Source organism: Microtus pennsylvanicus, chromosome 12 (genome assembly GCF_037038515.1).
Source record: "Microtus pennsylvanicus isolate mMicPen1 chromosome 12, mMicPen1.hap1, whole genome shotgun sequence".
Lineage (NCBI taxonomy): Eukaryota > Metazoa > Chordata > Mammalia > Rodentia > Cricetidae > Microtus > Microtus pennsylvanicus.
This window is the reverse complement of record NC_134590.1, coordinates 28,748,519-28,763,937: the sequence shown is the minus strand read 5'-3', so window position 1 is coordinate 28,763,937 and position 15,419 is coordinate 28,748,519. Positions and strand designations below refer to the sequence as shown.

Below are 15,419 nucleotides of genomic sequence, written 5' to 3'. Positions count from 1 at the left end.
AGCCTCGTAGGTTCCAGCCATGCCATATTAAACCTTGTTGCTTCCACAAGGCGTGAATTATACTACATGGCCAAGTGGGGAACGGAGTGGTCATTTCTACCTCAGTGAGATGAGGGAGAAAGGCTTATGGAGGAGGTACGCTTTGAACCAAGGCTTGGATGAAGAATAGATGCCAGGGGTTGGAACACCAGACAAACAACACAAAAAGTAGGTTGTAGCTCAGCCAAGAGCAGAGAATGACATAGGCTGGTGTTTGTAACCATGAGCAACTTGTATGGCTGGCTGGCTTGGTTTGGGTGGTCAGAAGCAGGCAGGAGGTAACAGCAAGCAAGCTGCGTGAGAAGCAGGACCTGATCATGGAATTCCCTGTCCTGTGTTACAAAGTTGCTCTTTCATTATTTCTTCAAGAGACACATACATTGAGAACCTACTAAATGTGAATTCTCAGGGAGACAGAGTTGTGGTGGAGTTTTTGTCGTTGTTGGTTCTCATGGAACTTTTAGTATAAAAGGGGCAGGCAGATATTAAGCTTCCGATCGTACAGTTATTTAACTGTACGCACAATAAGCATCTTATATGTAGAAGTTAGCAGTGTATAGTGAGAGTAGTAGGAGGGAAATCTAACTTAGTCCAGGGTCCGAGAGTTCCCCAAGGAGGTAACACAAAAGCTGAGATCTGTGTGGGCTTATCTGGACACTTTGGAAGGAGGATGTGGGTAGATATGAAGTGGACAAAGGTCTGGAAACAGAATTAGCTGGAGTTTTACAGAAACAGGCAGGTGGGGAAGCCACATGGTTGGTCACATCTACACCTCAGTCACCCTCACCAGTGATGCAGGACGGGGAGTGTGGTGATGGGTTTTATGTTCTGAGGGCAAAGGGATGGCCTGACAACAGGCAAGGCTTCACCTCCAGCTGTGCTCAGGTGCGGTCTCAGGAAGAGCTCAGTGGTTGAGTCAGTAGATCCAGTGAAGAGCTCGGCTCTTACCGTGTGCACAGCACCATCCAGTCTACACAGCACCCCAGAAGAGCAAAAAGACAGAGGAAGGAGGGAGTCTCTCGCTTCTTGGGCTGGAACTTCCATGTTCTTCTGATGAAGAGATCGGAACTTGACAGGTAGTTAAGGGTGGGCACCTCCAAAATCAACCTGTTCTTTCCTGGTCAGGAGTCAGGGATAGCTTGGCTATTTTGTCCTGGCTGAAAATGCCAGACATGTTTTGGCCAGGAGACATTGGTTTGGTTCATGTCCCAGGTCATTTAGGTATTTATTCTTTCTTCTATAGCAGAGCAACCTAATGAATACAGCTGTCTGGAAGGTAGGCACGAAGAGATACTTCACTGGCCCTTGAAGACTTGTGCCAGAATCTCAGCCCAGTCACCAGGGTGGAGAGACGAAAGGACACTCTGTGAGGATCTATGGACCAGCTGCGCTGACCAGTCCACGTCTCCTTAGTTCTCAGCCCAGTCATTTCAAGGACTTACGGACTTCTTTAGTCAAGAATCTTCTAACTCCAGGACAAAGACCCTTCACTTTCTTTACATGCTTTCTCGCTATAATAAAGCTCCTTGTTGACTTGAAGTTACCCTTCATTATTTGTGAAATTGACCCTTTGCGTTTGCACCACCAAGAACCTGGAATATCACTGGTTCTGTAGAGGTTTTAGTGACTGGGACCCTGACCACTGAGTTAAGCCCATGTGAGACTAGAAAGTCTCTCATACTTAGGGGCTACCATCTTCCCACTTCACTCAGACGTCAGTGCTCCTGGTTCTTAAGGCTTTGGGCTCAGACTGGGATTTGCAACATCAGATGCTCATTCTCTTAACTTGCATTGTTTGGATGGGACTGTATTGCTACCTTGCATGGGCACCAGTTTGGACAGAACAGATTGTGGGACTTCCATGCCTCTATCCTCATGGGTGTCAGTTTCCCACAGTAAAACCGTTCCTTCTGTCTCTAGGCACCATATTGGTTCTGTTTCCTTGGAGAATCGTGGCTAATACAGGATTTGGAGGAGGCAGTTTGATGTGTGATGTGTGCTGTTGTGACCAACCTTGTGGGAATGACCAAGTAAGGGATAAAATTGCGACAGAATGGACAGGGAAGGTGGAATAGACTTGACGGATCTCTAGGGCCTTCAACTGGCTGTACCTAATGACAAAGAAGTTACATACGGGGAACATAGAGATAAATGTCAAAAGAATAATCCTTAGGTGTCTGAATGGAGGAGCCCTTGTGTGAGCAGTGAGGACCAGATCTGGTAGGTGGCAGGGATGAGGGAACAGAATAGGCTTCAGTGTGGATACATTTACCTTAAAACTACATAGGCAACTGGAAGCGAGCATAAAATCTTGAAAAGATTTCAGAGCCAGACTTGTAGAAATAAGTAAGGCTAGCAGAGAGGTAGGTGGCCTTTAGAAGCTCCGACACCTGAGAACTCTCACAGAGGAAGGTGAGCGGACTGAGAAGACTGGAGAGTCAGGTCCTGGGCCTCTGTGAGAGCGACTGAGAAGCTAGAACCCTGAGGACCAGCAGTGATGCCATGAGGTAGACGGGGAGACTCTTGGTGTCCTCCCTCCAAACTTCATCTCTTTTCGTCTTCTATGCAAACCCTAATTTAATGAAAATTGTCTAACCCAGATCAAGACTGCCTGCCAACTGTCTCCCCACACAGACAGCCAGGAGCTCAGACGGCGCTCCTATTTAACATCTGCGCAGATGCAGGAAATAAGAGACTTCAAGAGTAAGACAACTGTGAATGAATTTACTGGGTTGACACCGTGATAATGGTGACTCAAAAAGTGACTTTGGGAAAGCACACTTGTGAAGGAAAACGATGACATTCAGGTTCCAGGATGATCCATGTGGATCCGGGCAACTGCAGTTGGGGGATGTGAGCCAGAGTCTGAGTGGGGACTAGGCCTTGTCATGAGGATCTGGCAGCTGTCTCAAGCTGATTGTTGGAACAATAAGGCTCGCATTTGCCAGAACACCCTGTCACCCATCCTGAAAAACCCTGGTGTTTCCTGTCTCTATCTCCTGAGAGCTGGAAGGACAGTGCGGGTCACTGTGCCCAGTTTGTACAGTGCAGGGGATTGAATCCAGGACTTCGTGCGTGGTGAGTCCTGGATTCTACACTCCACCAACAGAGCTTTATCCCCAGGCCATAAAAGGGGGCTGTTTACCAATGGTTACTTCTCTTTGGTGGCAGGCTCCTCGGGAGTTGAGGGATCTCCAGCAGACTGTGGTGGTGATGGTGAAGGACCCGCGTTTGGGAATTCCAGGTCTCTAAGGCCAGTCTACTGCCTCCAACTGGGGTCCTATGTCACCATCACATACAAAGGTGTCCGGGGTCTCCTGGTGTGATAGCTTCTGACCCAGGGGTTGGGTCAAAGTTGCTATATTCTCAGGGAGAATGGAGTTCGAATCTCTTCCCAGGTCCATCTCACACAAACGAGTCTGGAGCAGAAATGAAGAGGTTTCCAAAGAGAGCGTCCTGGATTTCGTACATCTCCAGAATCCTCTGTGGGGTGATGTCCTTATCACTTTCTGCTGATGTCACATCATCCTGATAGTCTCCCCAGTTCCTGCTAGGCAGGGGCTGACTGGCCCCCACATTCTCCACAGATGCCTGTCCTTCAGACAAACTCCTTGGGTTCTCAGAATCCTCAGAACTAAGGGTAAACAAGGAGCCCTCGTCAGAGTCAGAATCGTAATTGGCCACCAAGTCATAAGGGGAGTCAAAAGGGGCATCTCTCGGCTCAGGCTCCTCGGTGGTAGGTGTGGTATGAAGGTCACTGGCCCATCTCGGCACAAGGGAGGGCGGGTCTACATCTCTTGGGTTATGGTGTAGGACCTCATCATAGACATCGGAAACCCTTTCCTCAGCATCGGCTCTCTGGAAGCTTGGCTCCCATGTGGCCATCCCCCTAATGAAATTGCTCGCCTGCCTTTCCTCGGAAGACTCCATCGGTGAGCCCATAGCTCCCAAAGGTTCAGGGCACCCCCTTTCCTTACTCTCCCCAGAGCCCTGTGTATTTGTAGGTGCTAGAGTTTGGGAGACGGGAGCCACAACATCTCTTGACTGTGACAGGCACAATTCGTCCCATTCACCATCGGTGGAGCCGGGGATAACTTCCAGAGAGCTAGAGATGGAAGACCTATCTGTCACACCCTCGTAGAGAGTAGATTCCTGGTCCACCACCGTGTCATAATGTAATTCTTCATAGTGATCCTGCGCCGCTGAAATCAGCTCGTGAGGACCGGCGTTTGGAAGTCCATAGAGAGCAGAGTGGGTTACACGGCCACACGGAAGCCCATTGCCATCTCTGCTTCGTGCCCCAGTGTTGTCCTCGAGTTGCCCCGGGTTCGGTTGATGACTGAGATCCATTCTGCCGCTCCCCGGTACCCTTTCCGGCATGACAATATCATATGGCATTGACTCTGTTGCCCAGGAAGGGTTCTCGCTCTCATAAAGCTTTAGCTGGTGCGATGCTTGGCATGGTTCTGTCCCTTGGTGCTGTTCAGGTAGGGAAATTTCAACTTCATCATAGAAGCCCTCATTTGAATAGGCATCTCCTGAGCCAGACTTTTTCTTCTGGCAGCATTTTAAACACAGTCTGTCAATCTCAGGCCTCATGAAGGCACCCAGGCAGAAAGCCACCACGAACGTGATGCACACCGACAGGCAGATGGCCAGGACGAGGATTGGAGAATCGTCGTCCTTCCTGTCGGTGACGTCATCATCCCCAGAGTCTCTGAGTCCTGTGGGGGGCTGTGGCTGTGTCTCCTTGAGGCCATCGTAGCCCACCTGGGCTGCCTGCTCCAGAGTGGAAAGGTGAGCATCCACTCTTTCCTGGGGCTTCTCTGCTTTGCTCTGCATGAGGCTTTTCGTGTCACTCGGAGTAGCAGGAAGGTGTGTTTCCCTGGAAATTCTGATCTGGGGGGTCTCCAAATATGGTTTCTCATTTTCTGCAAGAGGGAAATGGAAAAACACACTGATCAGATGTTGGAATAAGACACCAGGTTTCAGAGAGTCTGTGAACCCTCAAACTCTAGCTAGCTAGGTTTTCAAGCATGTATCAGGTAACAGGTAATTTTCATGTATTCATTCACGTGTTTATTCCTGTTCATTGCCCACAGTGGCTCTGTGAGACATGGGCCTGTTTCTCATAGGTCCAGAGGTTGGTTATGTCCCGCCCGACGACTACCCACAAGTAAAGCAACCAGATGGGAGAGCTGACACACGGCTTCTCCTTCCTCCAAACCCTCAGCTACTTTGCATTTGCTAGAACATTCTATCAACCCCCTATGGTATCTGCTTCTGACCTACTTGTTGTAGGTTGGAATACTAGTTCCTCACCATTCTCCAGTTTTGCTAAGCAGTAAAACCTCCCACTTTCTTCTTCTGCCTTATACACTCAGAATGCCAGTCCTGGCTTATGACTTCCTTCTGCTCTTCATGGATATCTTCTACACTCAGTAGCCACGGCCATGACACCGCTTTAATGGCAAGCCCAAAGCAGTCAGATTCCAGGCCGTTTGGTCCTGAATCTCGTTTTCAGGCTAGTGAGGATAGCAGGGGGATTAAAGCCTGCCCAGATTGTCCTGCCTCACTGATGTCATCTGTTCGTGGGGAGGGACGAGGAGCACATCAAATGAAACTTTACTTTTGAAATCCGTGTGCTTGTCTTCTGAACTCAGAGAGTCACATTTTAGAAGTTAGTAAGCATTTAGAATGATGCTTAAAAAACCCCTTCTTTAATCAATCATTAAGAATTGGGGTGAACTTTGTGACATTTTGGGGGCTTCCAGGCAAAATTCTTCTCTAGCTAAAGAACTGTTTCATTTCTATGTTTCTTTGATCACGTGAAAAGAAACTGTCAGAAGCCAAGGAAAAGGGTTTTAAGTGTTAGGACTGTCCTTTGCCGCAGCCCAAGGCTGAATGGGGTGGGGACCAGCATCCCTGTCTTTTGAGAGACTCTTGCTCCTTTTAAGGAGGTTGCCTTCTTATATGCTTTTCCAGGCCAAATGACGCCACCCACTCACCCACAGCCGTGTTGCAGATGGCATCCCACATCTCCCTCCAGGAGGCAGAGGTGACATTCTGAAGGCTGGTACTGCTGTTGTTACACTGCCACTGGTTATCAGCCAAGTCAAGTTCCAGGTGGGGTAATTCCAGAGCAATGGTCACAATGGGTGCCAGGGCGGTCAGGGCGTTGCTTCTGAGGTCTACCACCTGCTCCGACAGAAGCAAATGTGGGTCAGGCTGTGCACAAAGACAGCGAGGGGAAAAGCTACAAGGAGTTAACACAGAGATATTTCTAGCTCTACAAAAGCAATGCAAGTTCAAGCCTGGCATGAAAGTCAGCGAACACTGGGTTTAAATCCCTGCCCTGCCCACAAAGCCTCTGCGTCTCAGCAACTGTTTGCTTTTTGTGAGACCACCGCCCAGCGTCGTCCATGGGTTAGATGCTTTCCGTGAGACCACCACCCAGCATCGTCCATAGGTTAGATGCAACTTGCGAAAGCCTTTCCAACGTCCAAGCATTTCATCTTTATTTACCATATAACCTATGGTAAACCCTAGACTCACGTGCTATCATCATCGCTCAGAACTGGATCCAGGTCATGAATTTCTCAAAATATCATCATCTTGGAAATAGCAAAGGATGTGAACCATGAGACCACGAGACACAGGAGAATTGTGTGTGGTTAAATCTCTGAGAGTAGCACACGGTTCTTTGTGCATTTGTGGCTGTTCAGAACCTGAAAGATGACTCGCCTCTCCTGCACACTTAGAAATGCAGAGCTGGGCAGGGGGGGTGCTCCCCGGTAATCCCAGCACCCGTGTGGAGGCCCAAAAATGTGAGCCTCTTTCCACCTTGTCTGCAGGTCAGAGATCTGAGGTTGTTCAAAGTTGTTGGCTACAAGGGGGCTACACACCCTGACCTAGGGTGTGGTTAGTTGGTCTTTTACATTAAGATGCCCATACAGGTAGATCCACTCCACCCTGGCCAATGGTCAGAATATTCAAGCATAAATTCTGCTCTTTCTTTGAGATGGAAGGTTTGACCTAGGGAGCGGCTGCCTTCAGGAGACTTGGTCTAGGGTGGGTTCACTGCCTAAACAACACAATGCTATTGACTTGATGTCACAAAGTATTGAAGCAAACAACTGTTCTGGTTGTCCTTTGTATCATGTTAAAGCAGTCTTTTGTCTTCTTCCCCCTGTGGTATTGGTAGAAAGTGTATGGAAAATTAAACATGGGAATGTCAATATTTACTGGAACTCCCTTATTATTTTCACTTGCGTCTTGGTTCCCTTTGCTAACTTTTCTCATCCCCAATCCCCTACCCTGGTAAAGTGGTCCACTTGTCAAAGCATGGTCCCTGACACACCTAGGAGGCAGAGACAGGTGGATCTCTGTAAATTTGAGGCCAGCCTGGTCTACAGAGCAAGTTCCAGGACAGTCAGAACTACCGCAAAACCCTGTCTTGAACATCCACACCCCCTCTCCACCTAAAAAAGAAATGTATGGAGAACCAGGGGATAGAAATCACTCAGTGGCTCAAGTGACAGGCCAGGGTGTGCTAGAGCTGAGCACGGCAATGCACGATCCAGCAGGGGAAGTTATGTTAGGTACGGCTCTGGCTACAGCGTTGCCCACCAGATATTCTGCTGAGCCTCTGTATATGTTTTCTCAGATTTCCCCAGCATCTTCCGCAGCTCCCCTTCACACAGTGTATCCCATACAGAATGTCCTTGGTACAGGGGTCTGAATCAGAATGGGCACTCAGGAATAATGGAAACCGTAAATCAGATGTGGTGGTACTCTGCAGTCCCAGCGCTTAGGAGGTAGAGACAGGAGGACAGAAGAGACCAGTCAGACAGAATACCGAGTTTGAGACCATCCCAAGCTACACAAGACTCTGTCCCAGACAATGGTGACAACTGTAAATGGAGACGCTGAAGAATTAAATGACAGAGTTGCAATGCTTTCTGGCCTCCTGGCTGTGTCTTCACTTCAAAACACACCCTCTCTGAGCTACCACATTAGTGTGAAGGAGACATTTGGAGAACATAGGTGTTAACAACAGAACTGGAAACCGGAAAACAGAAAACGCCAACCTTGTTTTAACTAACGAGGACATGGGCAAAAACTAGGAAGGACAACATTTTCTCTCCAGTCCCCAAGAACGGTCCAATTTTCCCTATGTAATCCAGGCTGGCCTCGAACTCATGGCAACCTTCTTCGCTCAGCCCCTTGATCAAGGCCAATTTCTAAATAAACATATTACATTATACAAATCCCTAAAATGAGGTAAGTCTAACAACCAAAAAAAAACAAAAAACTTCACCACAGAATCACTAGAAATAGAATCGAGGTTTTCATGAACTGAATGACTGTTGTTCTCCTGCGTAGAGCCTCTCTGCAGTCCTGACTCTCAGGAAAGGCTCCTGGAACCAGCAAGCAGGAGGCCTGGATAAGGAGGGAAAGCATTTCACTTGGGCGTGGTGTGGTCCAGGGACAGAACCTTCCCCCACTGGTGCCTGGTCTCAGCGTCACACTGAGTCATTGTCACATTTTTGGAGTAGATATTTTCTTTCTGGTGTATTACATCCTAGCACTTTTTAAATTAAAAATCATAGGACTAAAAGTCAGTCTGGAGAAAAGAAAATGGATGGAATAATTCAGGAAGAATACTTTCTGAGAAAAGATGGAAACAGAATTGTTACTTAGCAAAAGAAACCCTATTCTATGGCGTTTGAAAAGTGCATATATTCCGGGATGGCCGGAAGACAGGCAGAGTGTTGCTGCACAAATCATTGTATCTAAGAAGAAGGAGAGAAGATTAAGAAAAGAAAAGCCAATCTGGACTGTCAGTGACACTTACTTCATCCTGTTTAAGTATGCTGATTGATTTATGCTTAAAAAAAAATCGATCTGGCTTCCGGGAAGGTGCCCCCACGGGAAGAGAAACAGCAGTGTGAATGTGAAATCCATCTTCCGGAGGGAAAAAGCCAACCACTGCGATGCCAAACATCTTCATCATGGTCACAGCCAGTGTTTGGAGTTATTGCCAACCACACAGAAGGGACGCCGAGCAGGGACCTCTGAGTGTTCCCAGTTCTGGTGAGTCGGGGACTATGGCTGTATACCAAACATGCTCGGAGCTGATTTATAGCTTGCCTTTGCTAATTTTTTTTTTTAAACCTCAAACTTCAAAGACTCCTCAAGTACAATAAAATGCACAGGAGAGCAACACGCGCGGCAAATTCCAAACACAGATGTACCCGGAACCAGTGCACACTGGTTAAGGCTCCTTCACCATCTGCTGATCTCTCGCCTGCAAAGTGGAGAGCGCCGTCACGTGAAGTGGACTCTTTTGCTACATGGCAGACAGACTCCAGAGTGGTCCCCCACTATCCTACCTTTTGGTATTCGGGCCCTTAAACCATCGCGTCTCTCCAGTGCAGGTAGGACAGGCGATTTGGTTTCTATCCAAGTGACTCTGCCAGCCGCAGCAATGGGATTGCTGCTTTCTGATGACATTCCATAAAACAGAACACTTTTCTTATGCAGAGCAGTGAATACCAGAGGGACTGCTACCTCTCGAGCAAGATGCCACATCATGACTAGCCTGGTGGAGAAAGCTTCAGGGCAGCAACCTGAGGGTAGGCTTAAATCAACAGTGGTGAAGAGCTTAGGTCCAACAGCCCAATCAGGAAGCAACTCCTGCCTGCCCGGCTGAGGTGTCTGTTCTCTACAGTGGGGCTTTCAGGTGAGACTCCAGTCATGGCAGCAGTGCAGTCTCTTGAGTGACCATGAGGTAGAGGGCCCAGCTAAGGCATGTCGAAATCCCTGCCCCACAGACATTGTGAGGCGATAGCTGTGTGGTTTTAAACTACATAGCTGTGGTAAGTCATGATATGGCAATAGACCACTGACTCGGTCCCTCGGGAGCATTGCCCATTGTGCACACCACTGTTTATTCATAGGTGCTTAAAATGCCCTCAGCTTAGCACTGGGAAACAGTCAGGCATCGTATGTGCAATGATTTCAGCCACAATAAGGCGATACTTCCGGGTTCTAGGGGTCATGCAGGTACAGACAAGCCCTCAGGCAGAAGTGCCTAATGGCCCCTGGGGATATTAAAGGGCCCTGCATGACCCATGTGTGGCATGGATTACATCATCTACATATGACTCAGCTAAGCCCTTGCGCACACATGTGAGCCCGTCATCTGCGTATGATGTAGCCATGTTAACCCCCTGTGCGCATGCGCTAGGCAGCTTTTAAAAGCTAGAAGCGCCATCTCTCTCTCTCTCTCTCTCTCTCTCTCTCTCTCTCTCTCTCTCTCTCTCTCTCTGCACACTGACGTCCCCAGGCCTGTGCACGCCTCCTCTAATAAACTCCTTAGCGGGTTTGTTGCGTGTTCCACATTTCCTTCTCACTCACGCCAGGTAATTTCATTGGTGCCATGAGACTCGGGAGGCTCTCCTGCCCCGTGCTCCATCTGCCTGAGCATAATTTCTACGCACACCACTAGCTTCAATTGTTGAGTTTCCCCAATCTGGTCAACTTAACCGTTTCTCTGAACCCAAGGAATTGACTGTTGAGCTCCCAGAAATCTGGTGTTCCTAGAAATGGGGGACAGGGGACAGCCACCAACCGTGGTCTTTGTGGCTATGGTTGAGCCCTTCACTGACATTCATCTCTAGATTGCTTCCCTTGCTAAAATCATGTTTGGACTACCTGGGGTCAGCCCTTCCATGACTAGGGGCCCAGGGTTCCTCAGATTTTTCTTTTTCCTTTCTTCTCCCCCCCCCCCCCCCATGAAATGTCACTCGAAGCAACCTCTGGCTTCTCTGGCTTCTGAGTCACTCTGGCCAGATCCAGTCAGGCTTTAGCATCCCACCTGTATGAAGAGGACGCGTTCCTACAGGCCCTACGGTGTTCACTGCCAATTTACACCCCTACCTATAGAGGAGAGACGTCTTCCTATGGGCCTTGTGGTGTCACCAATTTCGGGGGTTTTCACAGTTTCAACTATGGGTAGCAAGCCATCCAAGTCATCAATCCATCCTCCCCCGCCCCCAGGATGCCTTTTAGAGGCCCTAAAACCCCAGTCCTTAATGCCCTACTTACAGATTCCCACACTTGTCCATCTTTGTTCAAAAATTGGCCTCGTTACAATTTAGATAACAATCTAAAGTGGCCGCTTAACGGCACCTTTGATCCTAATATTTTACGGGAGCTTTCTAACTACTGTCAGTGAACAGGCAAGTGGAAGGAGTTTCCTTATATCTAAGCCTTTCACTATCTAATCTCTAAGCCTAAACCCTCCGTCCTTGCAAGTTGTTCACCTGCTCACATGTTCCTGGCTATGCCATCTGTACTGGAAGAACCCTCCACTTCCACTCCTGACCCAGCTAACAAACCCCTGCCTTTTTGACCTCAGCGGGCAGCTACCCCTGTTCCTTCAATTCCTACCCCCGTTCCTCTAGCCCCTACCCCATTCCTTCAGCTACTCCTCTGGACCCCACTGAGGAGTCCACACCTTCCCAACCTCAGCAGACAGATCCTTCTGCTCCTTTGCCCTACTCAGCTCTCTCTCTTCCCCCACTAACTACTCCTCAGCCCTGCTGGACCATCCTTCCTCTCAGATGCCTGGCCTCAGCAGCCACCCAGCTCTGGCACCCACTTTTACCCCTCCTCTCAGACACTTATGTGCTGCTATGGAACTCAACCCTGACCAAGCCAAGTTGGCTGCAGTTCTCCCACTGCGAGAGGTGGCCGGTGTAGATAGATTCCTTAGGGTACATGTTCCTTTCTCCCTCTCAGAATTCTCCCATATAGAACAAAAACTCGGAATCTATATGTCTAATTCTACCACTTTCATAAAGCAATTCCAATATATTACCCAGTCTTATAGTCTCACCTTTCATGATATCTATATGATCCTATCTAATAACCTACTTCCTGAAGAACGCAGGCAAGTTTGGGAGCAGGCCAGACTACTGGCAGACAATATTCACCAAACACATGCAACACACCCTCCAGGGGCAGAAACCTCACTGGTACTCTAACACTCCAGGTGGGATTTTAGCTAGGGACTGGTTTTTGACTTGCCTCCTGGCAGGTCTCTGGAAGGTTACCCTCAAGCCAGTAAACTATACTAAGCTCTCAGAGGACATTCAAGATACGAAGGAAAATCCTTCTGCATTTTTGGAATGCCTCACTAAAGCTCTATTACAATACACTAACTTAGATCCAGAAACCATGGAAGGCAGTTACTCATGACTCATTCTTTTTCTCAGTGCTATCCTGACATTAAGGCTAAACTTAGACATTTGGAGAAAGGCCCCTAGACCCCACAGGCAGAAGTCTTAGAGCTGGCTTTGAAGGTGTACCATGCAAGAGATGACAAAGCCTGCAATCACTATCATGTGCTAGCCACAGCCCTGCGACCGGCCGAGGTGACAGACCAACCAATCAGTGCCATCCGTGCTGCTCCCATAGTCCCCGGGGCTCAAGAACCACCAGGCCTGTGTTTCAAATGTGGTAGAACTGGTCACTGGGCCTGAGCATGCCCTAATCCTCATCTTGGTCCTGCGAGACCTTGTCCAAGATGCCATAGGGAAGGACACTGTACATTGTTGCATGGAGACATCAAACCCAGAAAATTCCCCAGTTGATCTTCTAGGTTTGGCCATGGACAAGTGAGGCTGCCTGGGCTCCTTTGACCCGACTACAACCACTATCTGTAACAGGGAGCCGTGGGTAAACATCATGGTATCAGGATGGCCCATCTTTCTCTTGGACACCTGAGCCACATACTTGGTACTGAGGGAATTCTGGGGGCCTACCTCTCCTTCTAGTTTCCCTATTGTCAGGGCAGGGGGACAGCCTTATCTCCCTCAGCGGACCCCACTACTTAACTGTGTTTTAGGGGTATTTATCTCACTCATTCATTTTTAGTCATGCCAACCTGCTCGGTACTTCTTATGGGAAGAGATATTTTAACAAAAGTAGGAATTTCCATTTCATTTGTTCCTTCCATTCACATTACCCCAGGCTCACCAACAGCTCCCCTCCTCCTCCTTCTAGCCTCCCAATCTCCCAGCTCCAATGTGTCTTTTCCTCTACCAGCCTCTCAGATGAACCCCCAAGTCTGGAACACAAAACCCCTCTGTTGTTAAACACCATTCCCCCAAATGTTATCCAGTTATAAGACCCTACTAAGTACATTACCAAGCTCAGTACCCCCTCTCTTTCCAGAGCCTTAGGGAACTTAAGCCTATTACTTCTGACCTTCTAAGAAAAAAGTTACTTCGCCCCACTTCTTCTCCATTTAACACTCCTATACTTGCAGTTAAAAAACCTAACAGAACCTATTGCCTCATTTAAAACCTCTGGTTCATTAACTCTGCAGTGGTCCCTCTTCATCCTACAGTGCCAAACCCTAACACACTTCTTTCCACTATCCCTCCAGGAACCTCCTACTTCCCAGTTCTAGATCAAGGATGCTTTTTTCTCTATTCCTTTCAGTTATCAATCTCAAAATATCTTTGCCTTTACCTAGACTGACCCTGACACTCACCTCTCCACACAGCTCACCTGGACCGTCCTTCCCCAGGGATTCTGGAACCGTCCACATCTATTGGTCAGACTTTAGCTTCTGATCTACTCTCACTGTTTCTCCTCAAGTCTAAACTCATACAGTATGTAGGTGATATTTTACTTTGCAGTCTTTCATTGGAGATCATTAAAACTGATACCTCTGCTCTTTTAAATTTTCGGTCCAAAAAGGGCTATAAAATCTCACCCTCCAATGCCTAACTGTCTACCTCTCAGGTCATTTACTTGGGATTAACTATTACCCCAACCAAAAAGCTATTACCCTAAACAAAAAAGCTAATTCAGTCCCCTGAAGTTCCTTCTACAAAAGAAGAGATTTTATCGTTCCTAGGAGTATTTGGCTTCCTGCGTTCCTGGATCTCTTCTTGTTCTCTCCTTGCCCACCCCTTATATGAGGCAGCTTTTGGCTCTCTGCATGAACCCCTTCTCCATCCCATTACTAAACCCTTCCAGAGACTCCAGCAAGCCCCAGCTCTTCATCTCCAAGATTTAATTCGTCCCTTCTCCCTCTATGTAACAGAGAAGAAGGGATATGCCCTTGGGGTCCTAGGACATCAGCTGGGACCTTCCTTTGCACCTGTAGCATACCTGCCAAAGAAGCTGTACTTCACCACTCAGGGCTGGGCACCCTGCGTACGTGCTTTAGTGGCCATTGAGCTTCTTATCCGTGAGCCAAAGAAACTAACTTTTGGGTCACCCACCACTGTCTTCTCCCACCACAATCTGTCCCATATCTTTACTTACAAAGGCTTACAAACCTTACCCCCTCCCCGAGTCCTTTCCCTCCAGGTGGCAATAGTAGAAGATGCCACACTCACTTTCCAATGCTGCCCACCCCTTAATATCCCAAATCTCCTACCTCAACCTAACATTTATTATTCCCCGTCTCATTCCTGCATAGAAACTTTAGAGTACTTACTACCCCACCCCTCACACGTACAGGAGGGAATACTGTCCCAGGCCACTTATACCTGGTACACAGATGGCAGCTCCTTTTTACATGAAGGGACCTGTAGTGCATGCTACGTCATAGTGTCAGATACTGTGGTAGTGGAGGCACAGGCACTCCCTGCTCATACCACTAATCAGCAGGTTGAGTTAATACACCTTACCTGTGCCTTCGAGTTATCAAAAGGACAATCTTTAAATGTTTACACAGGTTTCAAATATGCCTTTCATATCCTCCTGTTCCACACAGCTATCTGGAATGAGCGTGGGCTTCTTATGATGAAAGGAGGATCTATAACTAACTCAGGTTACATTAAGGATCTGTTAAAAGCCTCCCATCTCCCCAAAAGCTATAGGAATTATTCACTGTCAATCTCATCAGACTGACAGTTCCATTATTTCCAAGGGAAATAACTAACTGACCAAACAGCTAGAACAGCAGCATTTCAGAGCCCAAACCTACCTCACCTAAGGGGGTTCATACAGTACAGCCCTCATTTTCGCAGATACCCCCTGACACCCGACAAATTCTGTCCTACCTACATCATCTCTTTAATCCTAATAGCAAAGCTCTGTTTCATTTTGTCAAGGCTCACCTCCAACCCACCTCTGAGGACTTAGAGTTCTTAAAAGCTATCACTGCCTCTTGTAAAATCTGTCAAAAGTCAAATCCCAAGACCAAATATTGTAGCTTCCCTTTCCACCACCAGACCAGGAGCTCCCTTCCAGGAACTGAGTAGCAGCTTGATTTTATTCATATGCCCACAGTCAGATGAGTTAAATATTTCCAGTTTTGGTGGACACTGTATCTGGGTGGATTTAAGTGT

The 15,419-nt window shown here is 47.9% G+C and overlaps 1 protein-coding gene across 1 annotated transcript in view; it reads right to left on the bottom strand.

The window, feature by feature from the left end:
- Nucleotides 1-2,603: 2,603 nt before the first annotated feature.
- Nucleotides 2,604-15,419, bottom strand: part of Lrrc66 (leucine rich repeat containing 66) — a 38,188-nt gene continuing 25,372 nt past the window's right edge. The window contains 4 exon segments of the mRNA XM_075943075.1: nucleotides 2,604-3,293; nucleotides 3,295-3,453; nucleotides 3,455-4,970; nucleotides 6,048-6,237. Of these exon segments, the coding sequence (XP_075799190.1) occupies nucleotides 3,191-3,293; nucleotides 3,295-3,453; nucleotides 3,455-4,970; nucleotides 6,048-6,237 (1,968 nt within the window). The 3' untranslated portion in view covers nucleotides 2,604-3,190.